The 24787-nt window shown below is 33.0% G+C and overlaps 1 protein-coding gene across 1 annotated transcript; it reads left to right on the top strand.

Moving 5' to 3' along the window:
- Window positions 1–879: 879 nt before the first annotated feature.
- On the top strand, window positions 880–24774 carry LOC130444853 (homeobox protein MSH-D-like). Its single transcript, XM_056780143.1, has 4 exons — window positions 880–1215; window positions 22949–23118; window positions 23176–23312; window positions 24302–24774. The coding sequence occupies exons 1-4, from the start codon at window positions 930–932 to the stop codon at window positions 24525–24527; spliced, it is 819 nt and encodes a 272-aa protein (XP_056636121.1). The 5' UTR covers window positions 880–929; the 3' UTR covers window positions 24528–24774.
- Window positions 24775–24787: the final 13 nt, after the last annotated feature.

The following is a 24787-nucleotide window of genomic DNA, read 5'->3' as shown; positions in this document are numbered from 1 at the left end:
AATCTTTCCATTCTCATATGTCAATTTGTAACTGAGAATTTGGGAGCTGCCAGCGACGAGCGGGATGAAAGATTCAACCAGGTTATCAGAGCTATGAATATTCGGTACTAAGGCAATGGGATTCAGCCATCATTGGGCTCATATCATTCTTCTTTAAAAACCAAGAGTTATCATCCATCATGGCTAAATCCCATCACTATAGAACCGAATAACCATTATAGATACTGATATTTTTGTTGAAGCTTTAATGAGGGTTAAAAGCAAAAAGAAAATTTGTAACAAATTAATATTTTTCATTTGTTGTATGCTTGTTTAATAACAGTTATGCAGATATAGTTGAAAAATGACGTTAAAAAATCTGTGAAGTCATTTTTGGAATAAATATTCAACGTAATTGTTTTGTATGTGTTTTTTTAAATATAGGTAACAAAAAAATCTTTGGTGTTACAGCTTTTATATAGTAATAAAATCTTTTTTGCCTACCAGTTTTATCAGAATCCATTATTTTAATCATGAATTCTATATTTTTGCTTGTGATTCGACATTAAGGTGTAATTTCTGGAGTAAATTTTGTCACTTTTTTTCTCTACTTTTTATTGCATGCATGTTATGCATTGTTGGCAGAACCTTCAGGAAAATTAACAGTCATAATCACACATCTGCAAACAACTAAATCGAAACAGCGTTGCCGTCAACGATCCACTTATTAAAATAAACTAATTCAAAATATGTTTAAATTTAACATTTGCTTATAGTCACATTCATCTTAATTATCCGGACTACCCGACAAATCATCTCGGACTCCGCCCTTTCTCTCCCATTGGCCAACATCTCACTTACAGTTAAACCGACTTAATTTTCGGGAGCTGAATTCGTTTCAGATCTAAATCTAACTCTAATGATTATATATTCCCGTGTTATTTAAAAAAATGGACGACGTTTTAATTGTCGGTGATAACATTGAGAGCGAAGAGAGAAAAAACGGACAGAATTCGGTTAAATTTTCGATAGATTCTTTATTATCAACGACGAAAAATTTTGGAAAAGAAAATGTTATCAGTGAGTGTTGTGCTGAAATAGAAATAGATAAAAGTACTTACAGTGATGCTGAGATACGTAATGGTAGTACTTCTGGTAACGGTGTGTTTGAAACCAGAAGAAAAGAAAATGTTTCAACTACAACCAGTGAGTTATACCAAAGAAATTTTAATGAAGGTAAGATTGCATTTTTCAATTAATAATGTCTAGAAATAAATATATTCCCATTCCCAACGTTTGAAAAACCATGCCGATAGAGATTCACACTATAGATTTGAATTCATTGTCGACGCTAGGTACTTCTGCTCCATCGACACTTTTCATTGTTCACTAGTAGTCCATTGAAATGTTATAATTTGAGGGCCAAAACCTCAAGTTTGTATGTCTCTCGGCTTCCAACTTGGAAAAAGAGGTGAAAACACGTTTTTCGCGATATCTCGGAAACTATAAATCTTACAAAAAATTTGCACAGACATATTTTGTAGCAAATCACTTTGCTTACAATTATGTTCATGTGACTTTTTGTTATAAACCCAATATTTAAAAAGCTATTAGCGAAAAAGTGAAAAATGTTATCAAAAATTTAATTTTTTGTGTAATAACTTTTTTCTATTTTTATTTTACCAAAAAATTCTCAAAACAATTTTCACGAAGATTTTCCTCTATAATTTTTTTAAATTTAATTCATTTAATACGCTGTGACAGTGCTCCAAAAATTGACCGGGTTCGTTAATGTTCATGACAAACCGATCTCCTTTTCTCCTTACTACAGAACTTAAAAAATTGTTGTTTTTATGCTGACCAGGCTGAATTAGATGCAGATACAGTAGGAAAAAGTAAAATATTTTCTTTTAAAAACGTTCAAAAAGGGACAGTTATATAGCCTTTCAGCCTTTATTTGAGGATATTTCATAACAGTAAATTTACTCCAGGCTTTTTTAAGATGTGACACAATACTTTGCCTATAATATGGGCAAAATATAATTCATAAAAATTCTGGAAAAACATCCTGAGTTAGATGGTAGTACAGCTCTATTGCTGAATAAGAAAGTAGATCAACCTTTGCTCAGTCTCCTTGACGAACGTTTTTTCGTTGCTTTATACGGTGGCACCAAGGTCGATTCTCTAGACACTATGAGATACAAACGATTCTCCAAAACAGTATGAAATAATTCATTAAGTTTATCATCGCTTCCTCCAACACAGGATGCAGCTCATTTTCACAGTTTCCGAGTGTATCACCAGGTTCAATCATGGCCTGGAAAATACTATAATCCTGAAGATAGGGGTTGGGAAAAGCCTGGAAACATTTGGATGCAAATCCAAACTTCTAAGCCTCCAAAACCCCCTGGTCTTATGAAATTAATTTTCTACAGGTGTAAAGGAAATTGTGGAAGCATGACCGGTTGCAGGAAAGCAGGCCTCAAATGTTCCGCAGTATGCTTCTATTGTTTTGGAGGAACCAAAATTAGGGAAATTGCCAACTATGACACCAACTTCAACTCCTGTTAGTTTAGATTAGATTCTGAGCCACAACCTGGATCATCAAAGGAGAGTAGAATAGAATAGCTAGCTGATAACTAATTGATAATATAATTATGTCGAAGATTACCTCATCAGCTTCAGTTCACTGTGGAATAGGCCTACTGGGGATACCAGGTAAAAAAATTTCGCCTACAGACTCTGCCTCTTAGGTAGTGTGGAAAAGAGTCAGGAATAAATAAGTGAAATTGTAGGGATTGGAAAAAAATTTCCGAAACTAGGTAAGGTAAACATATTGTTTTGTTCCGGGTTGTCATGAACATTGAAGAGCCTGGTCAATTTAAGAGCGCTGTAATAGCATTTTAAATGAATGAAATTTACAAAAATTTCAGAGGAAAATCATCATGAAGAGATTCTTTACTAAATTGGTTTGACATAATTTTTTGGTAAAATCAATAGAAAAAAGTTATTAAAAAAGGAAAGTTTTTCAATTTTTCTGTCATAACTTTTTAAATTTTGGATTTATGACATAAAGTTACATAGACATAAGTGTAGGCAAAGTGATTTGCTACAAAATATGTCTTCACAATTTTCTTTTAAGATTAATAGATTCCGCGATATCGCGAAAAGCTTTTTTCACCCCTTTTTCGAAGATGGCAGCCGGGTGACAACCACAAACTTGAGGTTAAGCTTGTATTGCCCCTCCTTACATGTTCCATAATTAAAATTGCGTCTTCTAAAAACTCAGCCCATGTAACATTTCAATGGACTATAGGAATATGTTGGAGACTGTGAAATTTTTCAAAAATTCACTGTGTGCCAATACCGCTAATGATATTCATGCTGAACACACTATTTATACTAATACTCACAATTACATTGACTGACGCGCGTTTTGATAATCAAGTTAACGTCTTCAGAGATTGAAGATAATTGATTTACCTTCATATTATGAATCGATCAACTGATTTAGAAAAAAATATGCTGAAGAAGACAAGCAAAATTAAACGCGATCTATACTCGCATTTCAACATCAGAACAAAAAATCAATCTTTAAATCTGATCCTATCACAAAGATCGATCAGCGCATGGATATTACCGAATATATTTCATTCCCATTATATGTATATAATGAAACTTCAATGAATACTTCTGAAGAAAAAATAAGAATATCCGAAAACAATGAAACATCACCTACTGAAAAGAATTTGAAACTTGAAAGTAGTTTTAAGGTAATGAGTTTTAAATCACAAAATACTAGTAATTCTTACAACAATAAAGAATTTATTGGATTCAATAAACGAATGAACACAGATGCGAGAAATTTCTTCAAGACACCGTGAGTTGAACATTCAAAACATTGGAACGACTGGCATCATGGTTTGTTTGCTCAATCTTCTGAAATGTATTGATAATGTGCTAGATAAAATTTCATTGAACATCAATATTGATTGAATGAACCTTTGTATAAAAGCTTAAAATAAGAGTTTTGGCCCATCTTGTGCAATATTTTTGAACTGTCATTCGTCAAACTGTTGATGATTGGTATATTTCAAGGATATTTTAAGGAAACCATTTGATCCTTTTGTTGAAGAAGCCCAAAAGATGATTAGTTGGCAGTTGGTTTGAAATTAATAAAAAATTAGACTCAAATATATGTAGCAGTTGGAATGAGGAGATTCATATCTAGAGTAGAAAAAATCTTATGATTTGGGATGGATTAAATACTTGATTTAGTGTTGATAATCAACACCAGATCATTATAGAAAACTGCCTCACCGCAAAAGTGCGAAATTGGTCGATTGTGTTAAGGGCCTTATCATATTAGCGGATTGCAATCACGCTAATTCCTTATATTCGGAGGTAATTAGGGAAACTAAAGTTAAAAATTTTAACATATTTATTGATGAAACCACCGTTATACTGCTCAATTATTGATAGGTGTTGTTAAGGAAAATGTTCTTACAAAATCTTTCGTCATTGCTTCTAAAAAGAGAATAATTTTTTGAAAATAGCTTGAAACAATAATGAATGAAAAATACTAATACCCCACGCTTGTTGTAGCTTGAAACAATTTTTTGAAATTCTCGCACAGAAAAAGTTTTAATGATTATTGCAAGAATTTGAATTGGTCCTTTTAATTTGTGTCCACTCATGTATCAAATACGCAAATTGAATTTTCAAAATAGGTTTTGTATTAAGAGTGTTTATGTACCTTGAAAAAACCCTCTTGGACATTGAAACGGACAGTAAACAGTAAAAAAAATAAGAGAATAGCAGATACAATAGACGAGTTTATCAAGACCTTAAGAACAAATTGTAAAAACTTGAAAGCAACAAAAAGATTTTTTTCTTTTATAAAAATTCTGCACTCAAATAATAAAAATCTGTACTTCTTCTGGCGAAGTAAATTTTTCTTCATTTAGATTTTGAGGTTTTAATAATGGGGTTTTTAGACCTGATGGCCCACCTCTTGATTATGGTATAAAGATTGGTCTATGGTACGTTATTTTACAATTCGCGATCCGTTTTATAGGAACCCATAAAATCTTGATCTGAAAATATTTCGTTCTAAAACCACGTTAAACGTTTTTCTTCTATTACTAAACAGCCAGGACTCTACACCTTGGCTGTAATTTGTTTTAAGAGTGCCATATATAGTTAAATCAAGTGGCTGGAGCCTGTTGTGTGAGGTTGAAAAATGATCATGATGATTCCAGCATCCGAAGCTTTTTCGACTGTTTTAATGGACAAATCTGAATCGTGATTGTCCAAGAATAATATAAAGCGTTCATCCATTTGACAAACTTATAGTCAAGGAATTGTAATAACAGCTGTTGTTTACCAGCCAGTGGGAGCTATAGCTCTAATTCTTCCAGGAGGTGCGCCAAATAGCATTCTGTCTTTAAAAAACAATGGGGAATATCAGCATTGGCAGAATATAGTTTAGTATCTTTATCTGCTACTATCATAGTCACAAGGGCTCCCATCTCTGCTTATGTTGCACTTCGTAGTTGCTCAATTCCTTTTGGTGCAACTATTTTTGACTGCGATTGAACAGAACTCATACCCGTCTCATCTAAATTCCAAATTCGGTTTGGAGGAATTGTTCCAAATCGGTTGTGAACATCTTTTATGTTGTCAAATATGTTTGTACATTAACTCTATCAAAACTTGTCGATCTGCTAAGACTTGTTGCCTCGAGTTTTCAAATTGATAGATTGTTTTGATGCCTTTCAAGAAATCCGCGCTGCCACTCCTCACCAACAATTTGTTCTGCATTCCATGTAACTGGATATTTCTTTTTATTGGCCACAGCAGTTTTATAAACTAATTGTCTTACGCCTTTCTTAGGCCATATTGCATTAAAGCAAATTTTTTAATATATTCTGCCTCTTCTTCAGTAAACACTCGCTTAGCAGCAAAATTTAGCGCATCTTTATAATTTCTTCTTTTATCTTCAATTTTTTTTTTACTTTCTAAAAAGTGTGGTGAGGCTAGCTTCAAACACTTTGGAATCCTCCCTAAAGCTCATTTTTTTGCTGGATCTTCATTACATAAGGCCTCTTTTAAGGCACCAGGATTTACCGGATCTTTCTTCTTCCCAGTCTGGCTTCGTAGCATAACGATCTCTGCAAAAAATCTAACCTCCTGTACCATGGAACGCGTTCCAAGGTACAAGAGGATCTACTTTTTCACTCAATCAATTTTATAGCTTAGATGTTATATTCAAAACAAATAAATATAATGCGTAAATACTTACCAATAGCCGCAAAATGTAACTAAAAACATCACTTATCCAAGATCGTTTGCCGCAAAAAATCTCACAGAAATATTTACTTAAAAGACTCGAAAACAATTTTTTCGTATTACAGCCACAAAGCACAGCCGATTTACTGCAGACTAGAATACAGCTATGAAGAGTAAATAGACTTGCCAATTAAGTTTTATTTATAGATTAATAGATGAAGACACTGGTTTCAAATTAAAATCGTTTCAAGGTACACTATGTTCAGGGTACAAGAGTCTCCCCCATTTATTTTTTTATAACTAACCACAATTTGCTTTGTATAATAAATCCATATTTAGGTTTAGTTTAGTACCGATGTGAAAAAAAAATGAAAATGTCTGTTTATTTTAAAGTGAATCAATAAATTTATTTTAGCATATATTTCGTCTAAATTAATTACATATTTATGAGCATATTTTGGATTTTCTATTTGCATATTTGGATTTTCTTACAAAAAACTAATTAGAAAATCGGAACGCATTTATATTTGCTTCTACCTGGATTGTTGTTTTTAAAAAATAAGTTCTTGTTCGCTGCAATGTTCGCAACGGAGTTCGGTTCGCGGCTTTGTTGCAAGTGAGATCGCGCTTTTAAATAGGATGAATGTATAAAAAAATAAAACACATCGGGCTGCAACAAAAATAAATAAGAGACAAATTTGAAAGTTCTATGTATGTCTTCGGGATTCCTTTGTAGGCCATATATCAACGCCTAATTGGCAGGAAACTGTAAGGAAGACAAAGCGACACTAAACGCTGTCTAATTACCGAGTATTCAACTCTTCCTTTCCGCGCCAGTCCTATTTAAAACCTATTTGCAATTGTTTGGTATTTTTTGGCTACTGCTTTACTTGACGATTGAGATATTTTGTTCGAATTTTCGGGAACTCAAATCTGTTAACGCCTCGTTAATGCGCGCTCATTATAAGACGTCGAAAATCGTTATTAATTTTTCAAATTATTTGTATCGACGAAGAATTCGAATCCAGAAAATAGAACTATGACTTCATCATTTGGAAATTAATGGGAAAAAGCTAGCTAATCAATGTCTTGGCATGGTTTCGTTTCATAACAAATTACACCAAATAAAAATGAATATTTTGAACATTATTTTCGCTGAGTATGTGAGTTGAATAAATTTTACATTATTGGAGAATTCGTTGATGCTTTTATATTATTAAATGAAATAATTCTTATCATATTACAAACAGAATTACAAAGAATAAATCTCCAATTCAAACTAGAATATCATGTAATAAATATGCAATTACTTGAAAGTGAATTGCACATTCCATATAAAGAGTATCATTGTGTTTCGTTATTAACGCTTGCCAAAGCATCTATCCAAAGTACTTCGAACGAATCTGTAACGTCAATGTTGATTGTACAAAGGTTCTATACTTACGCATAAAATTAAAAAAAAATGATTGTTGTTTACTAGAAACTAAATTTAATAAGATGTCAACCTGAGAATATTTGAATTAACTGCAAAACCTGACAGCTTCTTTGACAGTCTCCAATGCAGGCTATTATAAGTTTATTGTGAAATAATTTTTTAGACGACGTCATCTAAAAGTTGTTCGTTCTGTATTCATTTACATATCGAAAGTTGCGTTTTGAGTGTTCCATGTAGTGAAAGTGGCGTTTCGTACTGCAAAACAGTTTCGGGACGCTCTGGAGTAGACAACTTTAACTTCCTTAAATGTGACTCCAGCCACTTCAATGTTGACAGTTGACAGTTTCACTTCGATGATTTTGCATAACCTTAAATTTTTAATTTTCTGAAATTATTTGTTTTATCCGAAGTTTTGTAACAATGAATGATGATGATAAAGAAAACATCAGCGAAGAAAGCAATGCGGCCGTTCTTAATCTGGATAAATCTCGTGCAAGGTTACGAAAAACAGTACGAGCTCTTTCTGAAGTGGTTTCACCAGAAAAAGGCGAAAAACACAAGGGAAACGTAGTGCTCGCTTATTTTTAAGAAAAATTTAAAATCTGGAAAAATTCCACTTTATGGTCTACATTGTCTATGATTAAAAGTACTCTCGCAATAAAACAAGATTTCCCATCAACAAATATCCAAAACTCATCAGTTTCCTGAAGAAACAAAACAAAGGATACACTGCAAAATATCAAAAACTTCAACTTCAGTGTTAGTGAAAAAGTTTTGGATCTTTTGCGTCGTCTAAAAAATGTAAATGCCACATAAATTATATTCACGAAATATTTTTCTAGTTAATACAAATAACTAACTTACTAAAAGTGTGTAGGCATGAACTCAACAATTCTCAATCGCTATCTAAACATCAAAAATAATTATTCATATTTTTATCATTAATTATGCCAGAAATTAAAAAAAAATCAATCTCTCGGCGCAATAGAATGTACAATATTCTTGGTTAGTCCGTCTTTAGTCAGCTCAAACAAACGCGAAAACATAGTTGTCCGTGGGAAAAGCAGGGTTTCCAAATCTAAGTCACATAAGGCAATGTCTGACCGTGTGCCTTATTGATCGTCATAGCGAATGCCAATTTAATTGGATTGAGTGCGTTTAAATTCAATTGGCACGCCTTGAAACTTTCCATTCAAAATGATGGGCTTCAATAACGTTTTTCATTAATCCTTTAATGACTAATCGTGTGCCATTACACAGCCGTGGTGGATTTAAGTTAAGAAGCAGAATGATCGGAGATCCAACCTTCAATTGTAAATGGTGTGGCTCATGCCTTGCAAATCCAATGAATTTCAAAGTCAATTGGATAATGCACACTTTCGTTGGTATCGCAAACTGCATCGTTGGATTTGTATGACGCCAAGTCCCCAGGCAATCTTTAAATTTGACCTATTGACATCAACATTTTTTGCTGCCAAAATCGCTCTTTCTGCCAGCCACTTATGATTTTCATATTGTGTGTGTACATAGGAAAATATATTGTAGATGAGAGTATTTTGTGAGTCGATGATTGTGCAGAAGTCCGTCTGTAATTTTATGCATCCAGTATTTTCATAAACACAACATTCCATCGCCAATATCTAACAGTTGTTTAGAGAAAGTTTCGGTGGACGGTTGCGGGAACTCACAACACGTGTTTATTTACGTGATATCACTTGAGTAACTGAGAGGTAAAACTGTCAGTTATTAATAAATTGTGAATAAATAATTATTGCACTGAAAAATTCGTTCATTACCGACTCATGTCTATCATGAAGGAAACAATATGAATTATAAATCTGCCAAAGTTTTGACAACTGAAAAAAAAAACTATAAAAAACGTTTATTGTTAGAAACAACGTATATTGCCCAAAAAAACTGATTTAAATAACCTAAGTGTAATTTATGTATATCTTTTAAATTTTGTAAAAACAAAATTCTATAAAAATCAACGCCGTTACCAATCAACTAACCTCACCTAACCTATAAATTTCACGTAAACGACATAACCTATAAAATGTATTGTCATTGTTAATTAATACGTATAACAGTCACTGCTACGATTATAAAATCATGAACAATCTTATATATTAAAAAAATTGATGATTTCCACTCCGAGTCCGTTCAGGCGTTCTACCCAACCGATTTGCTTAATTTTTTTTCAATGAAAGGTATTGATGCACAGATTAGCCACCAACCATCGGATTTCATCTAATGTTCACCATTCTCAAGTTATACTCAAATGCGATTTCCCCCTGTACATTACTTATGGGCGTTTTTCACATACACACGTTCTATCCTCAATATCTCAGGTTCTATTCAAGATAGAGACTTCGTTTTGGTTTAAGAACACTTACTCAAACACCTTCTTTCTTTTGAGTTTTTGAACACTTAAATCGGTTGGAGAGTTGGAGAGGAGCTAGGCGCGGACATTCAATGTGGAGTTATGGATTTTTGTAGGTTGTTGGCAATTTTTCTACATTCAAAGATCTAAATCTCAGGTTCTAATATAGCTACAGAGTTTATTCTTTTCTATTATAATGATTTCTGATACTTATTTAATAAATTCGATGCGAGCGAAGCCGCGGGTAAAAGCTAGTAAAATTGAAAAAAAAATGGCCGAAAACTGATAGTGAGTAAGACAGGAGACCGGCTTCATTCTCAACCCTACTTCGTGATGTTTTCTAAATGAGAAGTGACAACGGTATACATCTGGCGAGGACAACTGATTGACTGATAATTGATCGGTTATCGACCGAATAAGGCGTAAGATCAAATTGGATTGAAAAAAAAAACATAATTAAAGGAAAAAAATAAAAAAAATTGCAATAGAAAAATAGGGGTTAATCGTTGAGGGGGGAAAAGTTCAGGGTAATGTATTTTTTATTCTAAGTCATGACAAAAAATAAAAATCTTTCCAAAAAAATTAAAGTTTATAATTAACAAATAAAAAATAGGACTCCCTTTAACATTTAGGGGGAAGAAAAATAGATATTGTTCGATTCTCAGACCTATCCGATATGCACACAAAATTTCATGAGAATCGGTAAAGCCGTTTCGGAGAAGTTCAATTACAAACAACGCGATACGAGAATTTTATATATTAGAAGATATTGTGTAAAAGTATTAATTTTCACGAAGGAATTGAAGTACATGTATTAATTAATTATTGTGAAAAAAGGTAATATCAAAATTCATTTATTCACCTTCAAAGTACTGTCTATGGCTAGTAGTGTACTTAACGTACGTAACTGATACTGATTAATTTTCGTTTTTTTTTTTGAGTTTCCACGGCAAGGGAAGATATACTGTCAATATTCCATACTATTAGTCTATATTTCCATTTTTATTATGTTAATACAACCAAAACTTCTCCGTTTTATGAAAAATTCAGTCCTGCGAGTGAAACTTTGAGGTTATGAAACAGAAAAAATTGTTGGGATCCAGATCTGGTGGATACGGTGGGTTGTCAACCAATTTGAAGTACAATGTATGTAACGGTTTTGAGCTGTTCGAACTTCGTTGTTCTTGACGTTCCGCCAACATGAGAGGCTGGCATCTTCAGAAGTTGCGATCACTGCAAGAAAATTTCTTGATCTTGATGTGGGACAGGTTCATTTGGTTCTGGGTTCCTTGTGGTTTGGATAAGGACATTATTCATGTGGGGGGAAGAGATTTATTAGATTGGGCCCTAATATAGGAAACATATCTAGCCCGTATTTATGGGTTAATCGGATAGGCGGGACCAACAGATCAGTCCAGACGATTGTTGATGAGTGTCTTTCTTCGGTCGTGTCGATCGTTGTTGATTGTTTTTTACTCTTGGAATCCATGTTTGACGTACTTCCATGGCTTTCTCTGTCCTGTGTAGATTCTGTGGTGACCACACTATGTGCACCCCTACTGTCACAATTAAAAATATCAGATACAGGTATAACATTTTTTCGTTCCTAGACTGAGCGACAGTTGATTTTGTGAATTACAAGTTGCCTTTTTTTGATAGCTCAAATTAACTTTTCTTTCATAACCTTCATACCTGATAGCACGTTTCAGGAAAAAACAAACATACTATCCTCTAGAGTCTAGAGGATAGGTACACGCGGTGGATATTAATCGAACTTTATAAACTGTGTCCTGTATCTTTGCCATCCTTTACCAATCCACTACAGCGGATTTTTCGGTGTGTGTATACAGTTTCACATGTGCAGGGTATGCAGTAGATTGCTGAGACAGGAAATGGTCAATTTTATCTGTCACTCTGGGAAGATGTGGTAGTATTGCTATGGCTGCTGATTGACCCTGATCGTTTGTTTTCATTATTTTCTATATGCATTGATTTTTTTTCTCGTATCCTGAATATCCATTGCCACTTAGAACATTTTTATATTCGAATTATGCATCGAATACCTCTGATTCAAGTTACCTTCGTTTGCGTGGAACATCAAGAAATACCAGCTTGTTGTTGAACTGCATATTTTATAGTATATATTATTTACTTGTGTGAGAAGTTTTCTTGAACCTCTTCATGGAGAAATTTGCCACTACTGGACTTGGAGGTCTTCCCATTACAACTTTTTCGTTCTGTTTGTAAATTGCTCTTCTATTTTGTATATATTCATCAAGTAATGCTTGAATTACCTTGAAATGTCTTCCTGAAATATCTGAAATAAAGTCAGGGACAGAAAATAATCCGAGGAGTTACATCTGAAGAATAGGGTGCATGAGGTAGTAATTCTAGCTATAAATCAATAATTTTGGTCATTACAATAATGGATGTGTGCATTGTCTTGATGAAACAACGCTTTCTTCTTAGCCAAACGTTGCAATAAGTTTGCTTAATACTCGCCTTTAAAATTTTTTCCTTTTTCAAGGTATTCAATGAACATTATACCACGAGCATCCCAAAAAATTGAGGCCTTGATCTTGCCTGCAGATGGAACGGTCTTTGCCTTCTTTGAAGCCGGTTCTCCCTTTTCAATCCATTGTTTTATTTGTTCTTTAGTTTCGGGTGTGAAGTGATGGACCCATGTTACATCCATGGTAATGAAACGGCGTACAAAATCGGCTTTATTTCTATGAAACATTGCCAAACACTCCATGGAAACATCTTCGCGATGTTGTTTCTTTTCCATTGTGAACAAACGTGGCACCCGTCTTGCGCACAATTTTCTCATATGCAACTTTTCAGTTAATATGCGATGTACTGCACTTTTTGAAACGCCTACTATGTCTGCTAGCTCACGCACTTTCAGTCGACGATTATCCAGAACTGCTTTGTGGATTTTTTTCCACTTTTCTGGAGTCGTCACCTCATTTGGTCGATCACTACGACGCTGGTCTTCGCAGGTCGTACGGCCCGATGAAAACTCTAATACCCAAAATTTTACTGTTGATAACGAAGGAGCAGTCTCACCCAGAGTATATTTCAGTTCAACTTTTATCTCAGTTGGGCGGACGCCTTTTAAATAAAAGTATTGTATTATAATATAACCATGACCAATTATTTTTTACAAATTCACTGAAACAACGTGGCGTCTTCAAATTTGAAACATATTCTGTATAGATGGTGTACTTTCTAATACAGTGGTATTTTTCAAGCAAAGAACATCCTCGTAAGTCATGGCCAGAGCATCAGTAAATGTGAATGCAAATCTAAATGTGCAACTTTGTCGTAAAAATAATTTTGTTCAATTCAAGTTGTTACCAATCTGTTGATTACAGTAATAAGTAATTCTATGACGTGGAATTTTGCCATTTTATTGCCTGTAAACTTCAGGCGACTGTTTTTATTTAGTTGATTTGACCTTTTACATTTTATCAGTGGAATAACATTTTAGTTGAATCTTCATTTCTTTGTTTATAAGTATCAGAAATTAAATTAAATAATCAGCTACAACTGATTTAGATATTTTATTCAAACAAGAACCTGTTTTATGGAATTAAGCGTATGCTTGTTCGTTAGTCTGCAGATTATCTGGTTGAATCTAGTAGGAATTGAATCAATTTTTTACAGAATACTGACTCACCCAGATAATCTGCATAATATCTTGTTAGTTTGTATACTGAATGATGTATACAAATTAAGGATTTCATAAGTAATAATAATAAAACCAAGTATTCGTGTAGTATTGGTCATTAAAAGATCATAATATCCACCTCAATATACTACTCGTAAAAGTTTGTTGATCAGCTGAAATTCTTCCCATTTATTCAGCGATCATTTGTCTGATGCAAATAACAATGAATACATTCCTGTTTTCACAAGAAACTTTTTACGTGTTGTACAATAAAATATATCGAAGCTTGTCAACATATTCGACTTTTTTTCTTATAGTTGCCCGCTACAGGCCATTAAAAGTTTATTTTTAAACATTTTCCGCTACCGAAAAAATCCAAAAATGTTACTGGTGATACTGTGTGTAACTGAAACTGTTGTCGCCGACAGTACATCCCGTCGACTAATTGCTGCTACAAGACACTTCTGTCTAAACAGAGATTAATATATTGAAGCGTTCATTAATTTTGACTCGTTACGAGTTACGAATGCGTGTTGAAATACAATGCTTAGAAATTAAGATAACTTATAACATGATAGACGACTTACACTAATTCATTTATCATTTTAAATAATCCCAATTATATAAAATATTCTTATTTTCATATATATTCAGTTATGATAAAGTCCATAAAACGTACAATGTCCATTGTTAAACAAAGTCTAAGAGCAAACAGTTTATTTTATTCCGTGTAAAAAGTAAAATAATAATAATAAAGTTATAATTTAATCAATATTTTTTTAATTGTATTGTTATACGAGTCATTTCATCTCTGATCTTCTTTCCATTTATTCTTCTGATTAACGTAGACTCAACTTGTTCCCACAAAAAAACGAGATGGATAAAAACAGGTGACCTAGGTGGCCAGTCCATTCATCCACGTCTTAAAATCCAGCTTCTTGAAACTGGTTATACAGAAACCTTTGAAATATTAAGATCATAATGTGGTTGTTGAAACCAAATAATGGATTCAAAGTTTTCCCTATTACGAGGTCTGGCTATTAAATAATGAGACTGTGCGCCTAGAGGACGCCCTAGACGGGTGGGGTAAAAAACAAGTGGTGCGTTGGGTATCTAGATATCGTGTCTATGTACGTACCAAAACACGTTTCCGTCGCTATTATGGTATTTGTGCGGTAGCGATTTGAAACGAATGTGTTTTTTTTTCTCATGCCGAAAACCATTTGTGACGAAAAGCAGGAGCAACGTATCAATCTCAAATTTTTCATTAAATTGAAAAAAACTCCGACTGGGTGCTATAAATTGTTACAAAAGGCCTAATTCTCTATCTCGTGCGCGTGTCATTGAGTGGTATAAGCGCTTTAGTGAGTGCCAAGAGAGTACTGAAGATGAGCAGCGCCCAGGTCACCCTGTGACTGTCTTAACTCCGGAAACAGTGACCAAGATCAACCTAATTGTGCGTGCAGATCGTGGAATGAGCATCCGGATGATTGCCGACTCTGTAAGCGCCGATAAAGAAACTGTTAGGAAAATTTTACACGAGGAAATACACATGACAAAAGTCTATGTGAAGTTGGTGCCAAAAAATCTGAGTCGTGTTTAGAAAAAGATCTGCTTTGAAAGGGGCCTTATTTGAGACGATGGAAGCTATAAGGGAAAAAACGGCAGAGCTCCTTAAGGCACTGACCAAAGAAGACTTCCAGCACTGCTTCGATCAATGGAAAAAAACGTATGGAAAGGTGTGTGGGGAGGAGTATATTGAAAATGAGCATTCGAATGTAGAATAATTTTTATGATAAAATCCTTTTTCTCTAGTTTCGTTATTTAATAGCCAGTATTTGGATCTGGAAATTCCGCAAGTACTGCCATAAGAAGAAGTTCCTAATATCACTCAGCTGTTAAATCTCCACGAAAGAGATAAGACTGCTTTAGCAGTTTCCATGTGCACCTGGAACGTAAATTGGCTTGAATTCGCACTGGCGGGAATTCGCAAGCGGATGCTCCGGCTTTCGGCGTTGAGGGAGATTTACTCAGCAATTTTGGCTCCAACGGAAAAATGCTGGAGACCTTTTTTGAAGAAAATTTTGTGCTCTATATTTTTTGTTCGGGTAGTTTTTTTGAATTCCTCTTAGTTTTCGAGTTATTCACGTTCCAAACTTACACACTTACAATATTTCGAAAACCCGTGCCCATAATTTTGTTAAGAGTTGCTAGGCGTTGCTAGAAGCGTCCAATTTAATTTCGGGCTTAATCCTATTTTACCTGTACTAATACATCCGCATTGATAACTCGACATCTGGAATTATTTCAAAATACATCTCTTTGCGATAGATTTTGAAAATTATTCTTAGTCTAACTACTGACTTCCCATGTTCGAGTTGTTTGGATCTTGCGGCAGGGCAAAGAGCGTCTACTCAACATTTCTTTTAATATAATTTCCCTTCAATTTTACATATTTTTCTTGCTATCACGGCTGCTTTAAAATTTTATTTCTATACAATCGGCATTAATTATGACACAGCCTCTGTATTTAAAAAGAAACGTTTATCCACATAACGATTTAATAGCTTGTCCACCATACGCTAGTGATTTGACACGAAGAAACTTTTAAGCGTTATAAAGAATAACATGTTACCTCCTTAATAAACTTTTTTTGAAAAATTATAATCATCCAATTAGATTTAGAGTAGAAATTGCAGTCCGGTTCTGTAGTTCTAACTATAAAGACCTCACTTGTCTTGGTTTATTAACTATATCCGGTGTCGGAGCTCCAATTAGGCCCGTGAAATATTGGTGAGGTGAATCTTGTTAATTGTTTATCATTACCATTCATTTTAGTTTGGAAGCTTTTTGAAATGTGACCTGTTTTTTTGGGAATGCCATCACTCTTATTCAGACAAATATTTGGAATAAAATATGATATTACTGGGTTCCTTTACTTTTTAACTATTTTTTCACATATTTTTTTAATAGTTTCAACTTTATCACATTGAACTTTAGTATCCTTTACATTGAAAATTAGTTTAACCGTTGTAGATTTGTGAATGTACCTCGTACATTAAACAACCCCACTTATTCTTTAACCACTTTTTGATACTTTACAACCATTTTTCCATAATGTTCTCTCACATTGAACGTTAGTATCCTTAACAATGAATTTTAACTCTATAGCGGATTATTCTGTTAATTAATAGAAAGTAATACGACTTCCATAACCAACTTTCCTTTACATTTCTGTACCTAAAGGTTCACAATATACTTTTTTAACTTTGTCATCAACAAGATATATTATTTTAATCAGTGTTAAAGATCCTTTGTACCAAGATTCTAAAAAGTGTACCCGTGGATGAAATGGACGACTTCGCTCTCTACCTAGATATTAAAATTAATTATTTGGGTGCATTCTTCATACAAAAAGATTAGGTATGTCACCAACTTACCAACTGGACTTTTCTATACTTCTATATTAGTAAGCTTCCTACCTAACAAAGAGACAAGACACTTCTTTCCATAATGTCTATAGTCTTTTTAAGTGATGTTGTGAAATTTTCAGACTTCATCAATAATAGTTATCGGTCTTTATCTTTAAAATATACTTCTACTTATGCGATAACATCCTCGTCTGAAAAAAATCTCTTTCCCACCACTGAAACTTTAAGGTTGGAAAATAGGCAAAAAGTCCACTGAGAGCGAGATCTGGTGAATACAGTCGGAGATCATCTAATTCAAAGTGCAATTAATGAATTTTAGCTAAGGTAATAAATGAAGTGTGAGAAAGTGCTTTGTCCTGATGAAAAATCACTTTCTGCAATTTCACCTTATCAATCAGGAAAACATAATACTGTCTTGTTACTGTTTTATCTTTTTAAAGATATCCATCCCATTAGTTTTTCGGCAGATGAAACAGTCTTTGGATTTTACGAAACAGATTCGCTTTTGCAATCTACTGTCTTGACTCTTTTTTCGTTTCAAAAATATAATCGTGGATCTAGGTATCACCTACAGTTATATGCAACCTAAAAAATCCAACTAGTTTTGCTTAAACTGCGTTAATAAGGCCTAGGGAATGTTCAGTCGATTGCGCTGTTGGTATAAAGCGCGCAAACGCGCGGGTAGCTCCACATGGACAATTCTTCAGTGATTATATGGCAAATGGGGTCTTTTGAAAACCCAATAGCTTTTTCTATCTCTCTAATTTTAATCCGATGGTCGTTCAGAACCATAAGGTGATCTTTTTTGATAATAAGGCTGGCTAGGTCATCCCGAACGCTTGTCGTCAATCAAACTAATTAGGTTAGGTTAGGTTTGAATTCAACTGCACGGTCGTAAATAATGATACAGAATTTCGGTACACTATATATAATACACTTTTCATTTGCGTAAATATATTACCTTTTAAAAACAAATTTTTAATCACTGCTCGATACTCAATTCACAAATACTCACTATTGTTAACAGAACTTAAGCGCTCAAAATGGCTGACAACTTATAGTGCTGACAGCATTAGACTAAGAACGTAAACTTTTCAAACGACCCTCATAAATTATTGTTTTAATATTATATTCGACATTCTTTTCTTTCAGTAATTTCCTTTCTCTTAGATTTTTTCCAAGGTCCCCGATTGAGATCACTTTTTTTTTATTTATAAATCGCTATAGAATAGCCCCCAAATCTGTCCCCAAAATTTATTTACTAATAAACTCGTCCTTACAAACTTCTTTAATCTCTTTCAATTTCCATACTAAAAGTTTTCTCGTCAATATAAAATGATTTTTGAGGTAATGATGAATAATTTTTAATGACATCAGATATTTATAGAATTTTCATTCCAAATGATTGTTGATTTAAAAATATTGTGTTGTATGATTGTTTTCGATATTTCACTTATAAAATTACACGTTCTAGAATGCTTTTTCGTCTAACCAATCTTACGAGAATATGATACCATGAATAACACATAATTGGGATAATTTTACAAATGATTTCAAAAATGAATCAAGGCCAAAAAAAAAAATGAAATAGCAAAACGAGAAATTTGTTGCTTTACGAATTATTCAAATTTGTTGTATTTGAGCATACCGAAAATTGTGTAGCATTTTGAAACTAATAGTTTAAAAAAATTAAATACCTACGTAATAGAGTAAATGTTTGGAAGTGGGATTTACACTATTTTCAATATTTTTCTGTTTATTTTTTTATATTATTATTATTATTTTATATTATAGTAAAAATCATACGATAATTAATTCTATTAACAAAAAAAAACTTTTATACACTAATTAAATCATTATGAAATTCACGCAACGTTACAAAGAAAGGAAATTCTAAACTAACCTAAATTTTTTTCCATAATAAGTAAAAATTGTTTTAATTATGGTATTTAATTGTTTTTTTTTGTTTCAAATTGTTTGTTGCACTTACACAATGATTCAAATATGATCCAAAAAGTATATTTGAAGACAAATTTGGGAACTTATGGTTTTTGTATTTTGTGGTGGGCAAAAAAGTGTTGAAGTTTTGGTTTTTAAACTTAGGTTTCAACATTATCTTAGATGTACCAAAAAATTAATGAAATGAAAAAAAAATATCAAAAATATATTTTTTTTGAGTTTTTATGACCAATAATAGGGTGGACCCCACTTCCAAATATAGTGGCTATAACCTGGAAAATTTTCTAATACTTCTTTGTAATGATTTTGCTTCATTGTTCCTTTTACGACGTACCGAGGTCCAGTGCCCTTTCCGCTGATGATTGACCAAATCAACTAGACAAATTTCTTCAAAAATTTCTCAATTGTGGGTGAAAATTGGTTTTCCCCTATCTCAGTTGTCTTTTCTATGTGTCGTACACTAGCTTCAGAAATCTTCAATCTTCGTGCTTTTCCCCGTTTTGTAAATGTTTTCAGCTTTTTTACTTGGTGAAAGATCGGCTTTTCTACCCATAATGAAAATAGTCCAATCTTATTTTTTTGAAGACAATGCATACAAAATAAACTAACACTGTCAAACAAACAATCACAGTTCATAAAGCCACAGAAACGCGTCCGTACATGACGCGACACAGGTTTGTACTTCTTTATGTTCATGTAACACTTTGTCAACACAGTGTTGCTATATGTTAAAAATAAATACAAATAAGTAGTCCACAACAAATCTTTTAAATCAAAATCAATAATATTAGAGTTTAAATACACATTTACGAAATAAAAACTTTTAAGAAACATAAAATTATTAAAAAATACAATGCGTCCAATAATTTAGCCAGGGACTGTAGATTAATACTTAAAACAATAAACATTTTGCATATTTATTGATGAAACCGATATTGAAATAAGATCAAAATCAGAGAGAATAAATTTATCAGATAAAATCTTGTTTATAGAGTCCTGGCGTTTGAATTATGTTCCAGGCAGTATCGTTCCTGCTAGATTTCCTGAGAACTGGCGATTTTTTCTATAAATTTCCTTCTGTATCTTATTAACATTACATAAAATCAGGATTGTTGTGATAATAAATTATTGAAATTTGTGATCAATTCACTATTTATAATTTACTTTTATAAAATTATTGTCTATTCTTTACTTTTATCTTATTTTCTGCTCCCTCAAGTGAGACTAGAACTACTGTACCTGAATATTTTTACGTATATTATTGTTAGCTGACTAATTTCATTTTTAGTTTGTTAGATTTTATGCTCATTCCCCCTCTGATTTCGTATAATGCAGTGGCATCAAATTTGATACCAAACAGTTGTTTTTAATTTGCCGTGGCGAAATTTATGTGCATCATGCGCAGTGGGAAGTGCAGACAATTTCGAGAAAAGACTAATTTGCGCCGGCACGACGAAATTAGATTTTAAACGGCTAACGATCTAGAGAGCGTTGAATAATGACGCAAAAAATAAATGCCGCTCGCGGCTTTCGTATATATTTATAATCGTTTGTGTTGACAGTTAACCTTAAACCGTTCTTCGTTTAGGTTCTATTTCCTTTCAAATGATTAGAGGCGTATAAGTGACATTAATTTCTGTTATAAACGACGTTTAAGAATTCTTAAGCACTAAATTTAATCTAGTTGGACTCGGAATGGATTTATCGCTGTTGTTGTTATATTTACAGTGGTTTAATTGGTTTGAAATGTTTTCTGGATTGTGGCGAGTACTTTAAAGAAAACAGTTTCTTCAAAGCTACGGGAAATTGAAAAAAATACAGCTTTTTGTAACTTTGAACTTGCATATTTGTTCTAATTAAAATATATATATCGCCTAATTCACGGATTGGGTTAGTTGAGTTGATTCCCCAATCCTTTTGTTGACATTTTTTGTATCAAACGACATATTATCAAATCCTGTTAGATCCTTGTTAATTGAGTCTACTAACATTGATTTAAATGAGTTGGGATCATTTGTGAAGTGATAAATAATTAAACTTATCTCTAGGAATCAAAAAATAGTATATTCTGGACAAGTTAGAACTGTAACCAGCAGAATTGTATTCATGACAAATCCATAGAATAGAACAAACCAGAATTCCTATTCTTCATTGAACTGACAAAAGTCTTTGATCGTATTAAATTGGAAGATGTTATTTATGTATTGCACAATAGAAACATACCTACCTCTCAAAATAATCCAGACCATCGAAAACAGACTCAGCAATCAGGTTCAGACTCGGATTAATGGTAAACAAACAAAACCCATACCAATTAATAACGGTATCAGACCTAGAGACTTGCTTATTCCCATGTTATTTGACATAATAATTGATGAAATGCGGCTAGACAAAGGTTACAGAATGGGTGAGAGAGAAATCAAAATCCTGTGCTATGTCGATGACGCCATGATATGTGCCGAAAATGAAGATGATCTTCAAAGATTATTAAATATTTTTTATCTCTTAGGAAAATAGTATTATATAACTATCTCGACGCAAATTAAAAGTAGAAGGTCAAATAATACAATAAAGAATGAAATACAAGTGGTTTTGAATTGACATGACCAGTTATGGAGACGTAGAAGACGTGGTAAGAGGACAAGTAGCTAGACAAATAAGATCGCGGAACGTCTTCAGAACTTAGTATGGCAGAACAAACACCTAAGAAAAGAAACAAACACACGAATTTACAAAGCGTCAATCAGACCTATACATTAGAAACAAGACCAGAAATATCAAAAACGAAGCAACTCTTGTAGACCACAGAAATGAAAATTCTCAGGCAAATCACGGGAAAAACATTATTAGACCGAGATAGAAGCGAAAACATCAGATGATTATGTGACGTAAATCTCCAATTGGAACACGGAGTAGAGGTCAACCACGAAAGAGGTGGAGTGACCATCTAGAGCCAGGATGAGGAAAGATATCGAAGAAGGAACAGGCGTTACAACTATTTTGGAAGAAGTGAGAAATATGATATGATTATGTTTTTCCCAAGCGCAGAAATAAATCAAATGGGAAAGAAATATGTCATTTTCTCAGGTGTTGTACACATAGAAATATTATAGATATAAGTCAGCCGTATAGTCGTCCGCTTGTGAATTTTTAATACCGTGACGGGTAGACAGCCGCACGCCATTATTCTTTAGTCAGTTTATGGTAAATACGTTCGTTTGATATGCCTATATATATATATATATATATATATATATATATATATATATATATATATATATATATATATGTATATATATATATATATACATTATAAGGTTGGAAAAACTATGCATCGAAGGCTGTGTATAACATCTACCCAAGTTATCTACTCATATGGCCCTAAAAAACAGCTGTGTGATTGTTTTAGGACAACTCAAATCAAATAAAACATGTGGAATAAGCGCATTGAAGAAGTTGTCTATTTATTTGACATTACTGGACATAAAAACAATTTTTATTATTCGAGATATAGGGCAATCCACCATACAACCGCGATTTATCACCAAATGATTTCTTTTCACTTCATGAATCAAACTGCATTATCAACGTTTTTCAATACCAGTAGCTTTATGTTGGGTTGAAAATATATATTTTGTACCTTAGTTGTAGTGAAATAAATGCTTCTAAAATTGGTTGAAAAGTATGGAAAATTATATTAAGGAAGCATATTTTACAAGTTTAGATGATAGATATTACTTTTTCCGTTGTTATTTGTAATCTATCTTTTTATAACTGAGTAAGGACCTCAATTTCAGATCTTCATTATTTGGAAAGCAAATCGGATGACGATAGAAAGAAACGACCCAGAACAGCATTCACAGCTTCACAAATAAAATCTCTAGAAGCTGAATTCGAAAGAAATAAGTACCTCTCAGTGGCCAAACGATGTCAGTTATCAAAAACACTTAAATTAACGGAAACACAAGTAAGTAGAAATTTAGAAAAAAAATTTAAAAATAATTATTGTTTATTTTCATGGTAGATAAAAATTTGGTTTCAAAATAGAAGAACGAAATGGAAAAGAAAATACACAAACGACATTGAAATTCTAGCTCAACAATATTACAATTCCATGGGAATTATGACACCTAGACCTATTTTCTTAGGGGATAGATTATGGTAAGTATTGTGATGTTCTTATTTATTTAAACAGTTTTCAACGATGGGATGAATTCATACACACGGCGTATTTTACTTCGTAATTTATTAATAAACTAACACTAAATACAATAAATTATTCACTAATTTATTTAAATACACCGTTTGGTTTACTTTTTACTATCCTGATGTGTTCACTATGTCATCAAAGTATTTACTGACTCCTAGGTTTTTGAGACTTGTATATATTATATGATTTCACTTTGCAAAATGTTCGATTTTCTGGAAATTTCTCATCTGCCGATATTAAATGAAAAAGCCTTCTTCAAAAGTCACAAATATTTGAAAGCTTTAGACTCATGATTAAGAGCCTTTACAGTATTAATATAGTTATGGGATCGACAATTGCTCCATGTTTAACATTGTATTTTTCTACTTCGTGCTCGATACCTGCATGCCAATGTTTTTGTCGGTAGTGAGCGGCATCATTTCTACTATCCCACAGTCATAGATAACAGGAGTGTTTAGTATAATCACCTTGCATTCCTGTCAAAAAACACATTATCTTGAAATCACCAATAACTTCCCACTTGTATTCCATATATTAAATTGCAGTTAATGGCATTTTAATACTGTGGTAATTTTCTTTGAGGTGGGAATGTGCTAATGGAATCGATTGCATTCAGACTTTTAGTAAATAAAAAGACGTCATTCAGATGTATGACATGGAAGGCCATCTTCCTTGCTAAAGAAACAAGAAAATTCTTTATGGCGTTTTCTTTGACGGAATATTCAAATATCAGATTTAATTAAATTCCACAGTTTTAACCACGATTCCAGTAAGTCGGCTCTACTTTTTGGAAGATTTGAGTCTCTTATTGAATCATTGATATTTTTGGTTTAGATTCAAAAACGAATTCAGAATGTATAGATACAGATGAACTTTGTCTTGCTTATATAATCAGAATATATCAAGTAAAAACCATGCACAAAAAAAATTTTGTTGGCAGGTTTTTCAACTATCCTGGTCAACCGGGATTATCCAGTGCTCCTCCAGGCCTGCCTCCGAGTATACTACCACTTTCACCAGGAACGTCGATGGGACCTCAATTACCAAATTACTCACAAAGATCTTGTATAAGAAACTATATAGAGTATCCAACGCAAGAACAGTCACCTGAGATACCTCCAATGCTTCAACTCCAAAACTTTGGAAGACAATTTGAAAATTCATGAAGTTAACGTGGTGTTTTTTTTATATTATCTTGTATAAAATTGTGAAATATATATTTTAAACTTCATCAAGTCTAGTTGTTTTATTATTGAACCTCTCACCATAAATTTACTCCCAGAAATATGGTTCCAATAAATTCACTTAAAGAACATTCTTGTTTATTCAGTTTACCTTCTCTTGGTTGAACAGTTTTGATAAATTGTTCATTGATTAGGAAGTTTTTGGGGCAAAAATTCTGCGCATATATGATATGAACAAAAAT

Source organism: Diorhabda sublineata, chromosome 6 (assembly GCF_026230105.1).
Source record: "Diorhabda sublineata isolate icDioSubl1.1 chromosome 6, icDioSubl1.1, whole genome shotgun sequence".
Lineage (NCBI taxonomy): Eukaryota > Metazoa > Arthropoda > Insecta > Coleoptera > Chrysomelidae > Diorhabda > Diorhabda sublineata.
This window is presented reverse-complemented; position numbering and strand designations above follow the sequence as displayed.